We start from the raw sequence: 10,263 nt of genomic DNA, 5'->3' as shown, positions 1-10,263 counted from the left end.
TTAGGTGTTAGATAATCTATTGAGGTACTATTATGATGATTATGTTAATAGTGTTTGAACAACATTTTGTCATGTAGAATTGGATCGTAATCAATTATACCTTTTTGACAATTACTCTTGAGTTTCGACAACTTGTCACTACAAGAAAAAATGCTTTTAATAACACCGAAAATGTGTTATCAAAACATACGATAACACTTTCTGATGTGTTAAGACCGACTATGTTATCATAGGTCAGGGTACTTTACTTAACACTTTATCAGTGTTATACAGATGTATTATTGTACTGTCAACGATAACACAATTTTTGTGTTATTTTAATATATAGATAAGTGTTGAATTATGTTATTTATAGTCGATTATATAACACTTTTTTGTGTTACACTACACTTTAGTATAACATTTTTTTTGTGTTACACTACACTTTAGTATAACACTTTTTTTGTGTTATACTACACTTTCGTATAACACATTTTTTGTGTTATACTACACTTTAGTATAACACATGTATTATATTAGCTTAGAGAAACATAATCTTTTTTTACTTATACAAAACTAGGAAAACAAATATGAAAGTTGAAGTCAAATAAGGTAATATAAATAGATTTTTATTAATTACTCAAATGTAATTACAATATTTAGTCTACTAGTCTAGGCTTAAGAAATCATATTACAACATAATTTATGACCAATTCAAATTCCTTTATCACTAAATACAAAACAAGAAATGTATACAAAAATTAGTGAAATACATTTTTCCATTCTAAAGGCCTCAACTACAAATGTTGTCAAGAATTGCTTCAAAGAAATCATCTTAATATACCTGCACATTGTAAAAAAAAAAAGTCATTTTATTATTAAGAACATAAGACTTAAGCTAGTTTCCACCTTTAAGCATATAAAGTTTAAATTAAATTTGTAATAACTCCAAAACTTGACGAAACAACAGGATATAGCAAGATGTACTACCATGCAAAACGATTGAAGCAACAAAACATGCAACTTAAAACAATAAGCTAAGAGATGAACGAAGAAAAAATTCCACTGCCAAACAGAGTACTCTATCAATACCTAAAACTTAATGAAAATGAAAGAAACATTCAGCAGCATAGTAGTTCGTCTTCTAACATGGTCATATCAGCCTATTAAGAAAGAAAAATCTAAGCATATGAATTTCCCACAAAACAAACAGTTAAATTCAGAAATGAAAGTGAATGAGAAAATTAGAGAGGATAGAGAATGAATGAACTGAACTTTATTGAAATGTTAAATAGAAAAAGAGAATACATCACTTATAATGAGCTAAAAATTAGAGTAAGACTAACAGATTCATAGAAAACCATAACAGATCTAGCAGCTACCACTTAACAGATAAAATTTGTAGTAATAAAAGTACTACAATCTTTCCATTAATCATTTATAGTGTGCACAAGGGAAATAAAAAGCCCACCTGTTCAGATGATGTTAGAATGCCCTGAATAAAGCCCTGAAAGCATTGCTTGTCTCAACAATAAGGGCAGACCATATATTCATAGCACTACATCAGTTCCTAATAGTCCAAACTAAAGAATTCAAAGTCTGTCACAAGTATCTATTATCGACAAAAAAAAAATCCAATTTAAATTCAGTAGTTATCAAATGTTTTCACTACCATAATCATAGCTGCCACTAAAGCAGAAGATCATATTGACACAAGTAAGTTCATACAACAGAGTCGAAGCTTAGTCATCACTAGGATTACCTTGCTTTCTTGTGCACCTCTTGTATTTACTACATAAATGCATTATAATCACTTAGTCACCACTAGGATTACAATAACCACTGTCAAACATACTTAATAAATTAAACATGTTTACAATTAAAGTGTAAATAAAAGCTTCTTAAACGAATGGTTTCTCTTCAATGATTTTAATTGCTAGTGCAGGATCCTTGGGTTAAAGTTTCTGAACAACAAGCCTAAAATGAATAAACTGCTTAAGTTGCACTAGACAAAACATGAATGAAGAAACCTAACCTCAATAGAGCATTGTCTATCAAAGATAGTTAGAACACATGTTTAGACTCTGCATAAGAAATATCATCAAAGAATTTCATTAAGTAACAAGGCACCAGCCAAATTGAAATCAGATTTAAACAACTATTTACTAGTAATACTTAAATTAATAAGATCAATTGATGTTTCATTAAACTTTTGTGTCACATTAAACTACCATTAAACTTCTCTGACTCTTCTTCGGTCATTACAGCTTGAAAGCCTGTGCAAGTTGTTGTGCTACAAGCATAAATTTTCTTTTTGCCTCTTCCATACTGTATCCAAGAAAGAAATTATTACAAGGCTAAATTATTTTGAATACAAATCTAATCTGGAGTACAAAACTAATAACATGTAACATGTCTTGAGACATAAAAGAATTTGCATAGGCCCTTCAAACTAATGTAAATTATGTCAAAGTAAACAATATAAACAAACACAAAGAGCTCCATGTACTCTCTCACAATTAGGTTCATTCTAAGAAAAAGACACATAAAGTAACTTATTATAGAAACTTATCCCAAGTTTATTACATTCAGAAGAAAATGAATCATAATTAAGAGGAAATTACACTGGCCACTCTTATCATTGAGTCAATTTTCAAAAGCTAAACTTGCCTTACCTATGTCATAACGCTTTTAAAAATTCCTAGTACTCCAATCCAATATACACCTACAACTCTGAAAAAGGTAAACTTAAGATCCTAGCAATTAAGTCCTATTATAGACTATTATTTGTCCATGTAAACTTAAGATGCTACTGGCTATTAAAAAAAATTACCAAATAGACTTCGGCCTATTAAGTAGAGTGAGTTAGTTCAAGATCGAAACAGGACCTATTGTGCCAAAAGAAATATGCTTAAAGTGATAATTCCTCTTGTATCAACTAAACTCCCTAAAGCATTCTAATACTTACCAAACATAATACTTTTTTTAAATCTATTAGATTTTAGTGCTGTTATTAACACAATAACAAGTTAACTAAATCTTTGTTAAGACAAATATTAACATAACAAACCAACAAAATTATGGTTTGAAGGGCACCATAAAACCATTTTCGAACCGAAAGATGCACATTTACACAATCCACCAGTTTGATGCAACTTATTTTACAATAACCACTGTCAAACATACTTAATAAATTAAACATGTTTACAATTAAAGTGAAAATATCAAAATCAAAACAGTTTTTCCACAATGCCCATTTAAGTTTTCCTTCTATTTGTTTACCATAGTTATTAAGAAAGATGAAAAAGATACGTACCTCGTCACCTTCATCAGCATATTGAATGCTCTCACGGACATCCTGAGAATCAGGTTGTCTTGCAGAGATATTCTCATTAGCCATACTTCGAGCAGTCAAAAACTCTAATCTCTGAGTCTGAGCTTCAAGTTTTCGGGTCAACTCATAGTTCAACTCCTTCATTCATTGAACAAGCATAAGCAGATATGTTAGTCCAAGCGTGTGCTTGCTTAACCATGTCTCCAGATACAACATGAATTGAATACCAACAACTTAAAAGAAAATTAGCTTACTGCAATTTAACAAAGAAACAATAAAAATCACATCTGCATTACCTTCAACTGAGAACAATGAGATGACTCAGACGCCAAAGTTTGAACCAACTCTTCCTTCTCCATAGCCAACTGCAAGAAAAAAATGTACAGTAGTTGTTTCATTAGCAAAATAATGATATAAACAAACATCATCTGATGTACTAGTTTTGCTCGAAATAGTAAATCTTTTGAGCAGAAAAATAACAAATCATGCAAGAAATGTTTAGATAGATGGTACCTCTACAATTAATGCATTAATGTTTTGAATCATTCTCATCTGATCAGGAGGTATATTTGAATAGCCATTGTCAGGCAACATTGAAAAATTGGAGGCATCAATTCCAATAAAAGATGTATCCTGCACTTCCTGATTCGAGGTATTGGTAATGGTATCTTCATTTTCTGTGTGGATTCAAATAGATTCAAACTAGTAAGCTTAAACCCGAATGAGGGAAAGGTAAAAGATAAATATGAACCAGTAATATACAATTATTCTTAATGACAATATAGCATAGTATGATAGATAAAAAAAAAAAATTAACTAGACTTCCCACCTGACCCTACAATAAAAGGTTAGATGTACAAATCAAGTGGACAACGAACTGCTGTTTAGCCTTAACAATCAAGACCAGTTCTTGACTAGCATAAATACCACAGGCACGAATTAGCAAAACTGATTTTTGCATATTAATCAAGTTTTAATCACAAGAAATATCCCAGAGAGACTTCTCAGAGTAAAAATAAGAGTCCCAAGTAAGAATTATTACCTAAATCTTCGGTAGAAGTAGATTCATCTTTCTTATGTGTACTACTCTGGGTAACATCAACGGATTTTCCACCAGTGGAAGCTTTGCGTAACTTGGACTGCAACAGCTTTTTCTCTGCCCAAATAACAACAAAAGAGGAATAAGTATTAATAACATGAACAGTGTCGGTGTAAATTCACATAATAGAAGAACAATCAGAATATTTTCAGACTAAGTTTTGGTTAAATTTCAAGTAATTAAATAAACACTTTCCTAATTCCAGATAATTTGTTTCCCTTTTGCCATCTTTACACCAGATTTGACTGTCCTTAACACAAATACGAATTTGTAAAGCAGTTTCAATAAACTTTAATTTGGTTCACACTGCAGCCATCAACCCCTACTTTTTCTACTCTCATTCTGGCATAAATTAGTAGCACAACCTAACATATAAAGTGACAAGTGATACCTTAATTCATGATATTATAACACTAACCTTCTTGAAGAGCATCAATAGTTGACCGCAAGTCCATACGATCCCTCTCTATGCTAGACAATTTCTTTCTGTAACAATTTATATTCAACAGTTACTTCATGAAAGAATTGTATTATATAAAAATAAGTAACATTAGAAAGGTTATTCAGCACAAAGATGTATGTATCTTGCCAAAGAACTGACAAAATAAAAAACATAAACAAGCAAGTCACAAATCACAAAATCTCATCCACAACTAAAAAAAAATATTTATAGCATACTCGTATGAAGAGATTTCAGCTTGTGAGTTCTCCAATTGCCTCTCAAGCTTTAGCTCACTAGATCTCAGTCTAAGTGCCTACACAAACAATTGAGAACAAAATCATGTTAAAAAACATTAAGCATGAAAACTTTCAGCGTCATAGATATACTTCAACAACCACTCACACATAGTCATAGCCTCATAGTTATAAAATGTAATTAAAATATCGAAAAGTACAGAGCATAAACTATGCAGAGAAATAGAAATCAAAACACAATGTGTTTATAAATAATAATATAATTGCCACAAATTTCCAACCAACTACATTTCATCAGGTACAAAACAAATTCCTTCACAGCAATCCATACCGGATAAAATTCACTTTTCTAAGAAAAAAAAAGAGAAAAGTGGAGCACCATACCTTCTCCTCTAAACTGATTACTTCTGAAGCCAATAACTTAGAGCGTTCGTCAGTGGCATTACATTCTAGATGTGCATTTGCATATTAATTTTTAACAGCCTCAAGTTCCATCTATATGTGAAAATAAAGTCAAAATGCATACGACCCAATGATAGAACAAGTAATAGAGCATAGTCAAAATAGGAGGTTAAGTAATTGAAAGTATATAATGGCACTTGCATTACTCAAAGAAGGTGGGAAAGCCATGTGGAATGAGAAATCCTATTTTCACAACAGGCTTTGACACATATCTAGGGAATCATGATCATCAAATATGATATGTACAGCATACACCTAAAATTTGTCTGAGCCACCAACCCTTATCTATTAACCTCATTGTTATGTGCTCTACAGAAATCTGAAGTCAATCACTTATTTGTTTAACTTATTTCACAGTTGTGGTACACAATGATTCCTTCCCTTACAATTATGGGAAAGATTTAACATTTGTTGAATTCACAAAGTTTTTGACAAAACAACAATAGCCATTTCGACAAAACAACAATAGCCATTTGAAGCTACCTCTTCAGTATACCCATTAAAACGTGAATTCCAAAATCTTCCCCAAGTTCGTTGTTTACTTAATCATATATTTTGAGTAAATGACACAAGAGACATTATTAAAAATAAAATATAAAAGATTTCAAGGTAACATGACAAGATGCCCCCTAATATCAACAGTACTCTGTTGGCAAAAAAGAAAAGGCAGAACATAGATCCACAAGTCAAATAACATCCCTACTCCTATAAAAAAAAAACCCCAAAATCCTAAATAGAAGAAATTCATAGGAATCACCAATCTTTAAATCTATTACATTTAAAAAAATAAAATATTAAAAAAAAATCTTCAACTATCCTAAAAAATTCTCCTCATCACTCTAATGAAATAATCCAAATATTGCAACCGCACAAAAATTTCATAAAGATTTCATCCTTCCATAGTCATCAGGAATTCTAACATGAAAATGTTAAGAAACAATTACTAAATACTAAGCCTCAGAGGCATTAAGGAGAGAATTAGTACAAACCAATTGGGCCTTGATTTCCTCCTGTAACTTTTCCATGTCAGATTTTAGTTGATCAACAACACCCCGCTGGAGAGAAAAAAGACATGATAGTATTTAGATAGAATGCAGTATTATAATTTATAATTTGAAAGAGTGCACAACAATTCGTCTGCCACAAAATACTTGTTTCTAAAATTTGATCACAGAGCTTTCCGTTAAACTCAAGGAACAACTTTAAAAGTAGTTGAATTTTCCAGAAAATCAGATTTTACAATTATTATAAAAATGAAAAACAGGACAATTAAATTGGAGTATTTATACATGACTTTAAAAATGATAAATTTGCACAAACAAGTAACATTATAAAGCAACTGCGTCATAAATCCTTTCAACCCCGAACAATTTGATGCAAAAGATTATAACTGCAATGTTGCAGAATCATGATTTGCAAGCTGACCTGTTGGTTATATGTGTCTGTAAGAGAAGAATTTTCAGAAGCCAATGACTCTGCTAAAGCGCGAGAGGCCTCAAGTGCACGTTGCAAGGAGAATTTTTCTTGTGTCAAATCCTCAATATGCTGTGTAAATCAAAACAAGATATGAGCAAAAAAGACAACCAAAAAAGAAAAGCACTAAGAACTTAAACCAGAGCTTCTTATGGGGAAGAAAAAACTGACTGTAACTATACTTTTTCAATACCAAGAATTAAACAACAACCGAGGACAGAAAACAACAAACACCTAGCCACTAGTTCTCCCAGGTGGAGAACCAATGAACACTAAATTATTTAGAAATAACAAAGCAGGGGTACCTGTTCCAGAGCTGTAAAGTCTTCATTATGCTTAGGTAAGTAAAAATCATGTTTCCTCTCCATGCCATTTTCATATACAGATGGTTTTGGCAGGTCACTCACGATACTATCAGAAACTGAACTCATTGAAGATTCAAATGCATATGAATTGCTATGGGAGTCAAGCTTTGAAAGTGGACCTAAACTTTCAGAATATGTGGATGGCTTATCAAAAGGAGACGATCCTAGGATATCCATGCTCTTTGATTTCAAGTTGTTGGATTAAACATCTCAACTTAGGCACTGCATTGCTCCTTCTGAATTAAACATCTCATGCAGCTGTTTTAGACCCCTTTTGCTTATCCCCAAGTCAGAGTCTTCTAAATTTCCACCTGTGCTTTTCACTGTAAATAAGTCGGTTGATGGGTATTGTTCAATGTAAATTTCCACCACAGAAAGTCCACTTGTTGTATCTTAAACTCACCATTGGACCCAAATCTGAGCTTCTTTTGATGATGGGTATTGTTCGGTTGGGCAGCTAAAACACCTGTCGAAAGCAACGACACTGAAGCTATTAACAACACCACAAACGTTATACTAAGATTGAAATAAAAACCTCAACAAGCTAATAACATGATATTATACAGATTCTTTACGAAATAAAAACCAGAAATGTATATAATTTGACAATCAAAATTATTTCAAAATATAAACTAAACAATTTAAGACATTTACCTTACGGTTTCAGTGAACTGTGAGACTCATCCCGTGTCCTTGAGTTAGAAAGTGGGGTTGAGAAGAAAGTTGTCGATGGAGGGCTGGAACAGGGTGAACGACTGTCGAGATGAAAGATGTCGATGGAATAAAGTGGAAGGTCGTCACCGAAGATGAAGAGAGTCCTCGCACATTATCGGGAGAGGGGGAAATGGGTCAAAATGCCGATGGAGAAAGATTGAAGAAATGGGTACAGGGGAAATGGGAGTTACTGTAGAAAAAACATTTGGCACTATTTTATTTTACCTTGCCGCCTGAAACTTTTCTCATATATAATAACTCTTTTTAAATACTATTATAATGATGTGTTATGGTAATGTGTGTTTGGTGTAGTGTGTCTAACATTTTATAAAGTTAAAGAAAACTTAATCTTTATGAGATTATGATGATTATAGATTGAGTGGTACATATTTCAATCAAACTACAATTTTGATCAGGGATTGGGTGGTAAAAAATCTACTGGGGTACTATTATAATTATTATGTTTATAGTATTAGAACATCACTTTATCATGTAGAATGGAATCTTAATTACTTATACCTTTAGGACAATTACTCGTGAGTTTAAAAAATTTGGCTAACATTTTATAAAGTTAAACAAATTTTAATCTTTATGAGATTATGATGATTACAGATTGAGTGGTACATATCTCAATCAAACTACTATGATGATCAAAGATTGGGTGGTAGATAATATATTGAGGTAGTATTATGATGATTATATTCATAGTATTAGAACAACAAGTTATCATGTAGAATTGGATCTTAATTTATTATACCTTTTTCACAATTATTCGTGAGTTTCGAGAACATGTCTAACATTTTATAAAGTCAAACAAAACTTAATCTTTATGAGATTATGATGACTACAAATTGAGTGGTACATATCTCAATCAAACTACTTTGATAATCAAGGATTGGGTGGTAGATAATATATTGAGGTACTATTATGATGATTATGTTTAAATAAAGTAATAATCATGTAACGCCCTGGATCGCCAAGACGGTTACACTGTCTGTTTATAAAAGTGCTAGACTTACTAATCAAGTCATTTAGCTAAAATCGTGTTACTGAAACTATAATGTACTAGGGTTAAAAGGTTTTGGTCTTAAAAGTCACATTTCTTATATATAACATTTCCTGTTTACACAGGATCCCAAAATAATAGGTTTAAACCATTTACAAAAGATTCATGATCTAGATACGATATTATCCATACTAAGGCAAAATAGACAGTTCAGCGATCCCTGTCCTTATCCACTCCTCGGCCAAAGTGACCGAACAGCTGGCTATGTACATTCAGCCCCGCAGCTCTCCATCTCAGGACTGATCTAACTTGCCTTTGCCTTTGCCTGCACCACGTAGCACCCGTGAGCCAAGGCCCAGCAAGAAAACACAATAACAGAGCATAAGCAATCAACATATAATCCAATATCTCAGATTGAATAAACATGTTCTCAATCATATAAACATTCAGAATAACCAAGTATTCAACATTTTAACATATCAAATCATATCATATATCAATTTATAAATGATAACTAGGGTTAGCGCCCTCAGGCCGCACCCTCCGTTATCCCACTGACTCTGGCCCGCTTAAACCGAGCTCAGTGAATATTAAGCTGTCCTCGGCTACCATTGGCCAAGTTGCGCCCTTAGGCCACTATCACATGTCCCATGGCGTAATACCATCATTGGCATTATACAGATATCGGGAGCTCTTAGTCCCATCACAAACATATAACCGGGTGCAGTTTTCTTACCTTAGATTCACTAGCTTTGTTCACTTGACTCCTTGAGCACGATCCCTCTCGAGCCCTAGCGCTCACCTAATCACAACCATAGATAAAAGTTATCACCAATCCTCAAGTCCAAAACCTAGCCTCGGTACCAATCCCGAGCCCCCGGGAAGTCCTAATTCCACCAAACAGGGTGGTGGAATCGAACCCCAAAACCTTGGTCAAAAACCCTTGTAAATAATCCTAAAATCCCTTTCAGGAAACAGGGCAGCGCTACAACACTCTAAGGAGGGCGCTATAGCGCTACAAGCAGAATCAAAATCCCCCATAAAGCATGGCCTAGCGCTACAACGCCCAAAGTCTAGCGCTGTAGCGCTAGTCACAGACAGCCAACATCACATTTTCCCTTCCTGCGATTTCCCC

General features: G+C 33.0%; 1 protein-coding gene across 2 annotated transcripts; it reads right to left on the bottom strand.

Moving 5' to 3' along the window:
* Positions 1–592: 592 nt before the first annotated feature.
* LOC133830401 (protein BLISTER-like) lies at positions 593–8,337 on the bottom strand. 2 transcript variants are annotated; one of them, XM_062260376.1, is made up of 13 exons: positions 8,063–8,337; positions 7,349–7,874; positions 6,996–7,115; positions 6,560–6,625; positions 5,091–5,167; positions 4,831–4,898; positions 4,356–4,469; positions 3,827–3,990; positions 3,610–3,678; positions 3,296–3,451; positions 2,211–2,307; positions 1,451–1,549; positions 593–823 (listed from the first exon to the last, which is right to left on the bottom strand). In XM_062260376.1, exons 2-12 carry the CDS (start codon positions 7,583–7,585, stop codon positions 1,530–1,532), a joined length of 1,188 nt encoding a protein of 395 aa, XP_062116360.1. In that variant the 5' UTR covers positions 7,586–7,874; positions 8,063–8,337; the 3' UTR covers positions 593–823; positions 1,451–1,529. The 2 variants fall into 2 exon arrangements, with proteins under 2 accessions (XP_062116360.1, XP_062116361.1); XM_062260377.1 differs by lacking the exon at positions 6,560–6,625 and having other exon boundaries at positions 8,063–8,336.
* Between the last annotated feature and the right edge of the window lie 1,926 nt (positions 8,338–10,263).

The sequence above is a fragment of the Humulus lupulus genome, chromosome 4 (assembly GCF_963169125.1).
Source record: "Humulus lupulus chromosome 4, drHumLupu1.1, whole genome shotgun sequence".
Taxonomy (NCBI): Eukaryota; Viridiplantae; Streptophyta; class Magnoliopsida; order Rosales; family Cannabaceae; genus Humulus; species Humulus lupulus.
The sequence above is the reverse complement of the archived record's forward strand: the minus strand, read 5'-3'. Positions and strand labels throughout refer to the sequence as shown.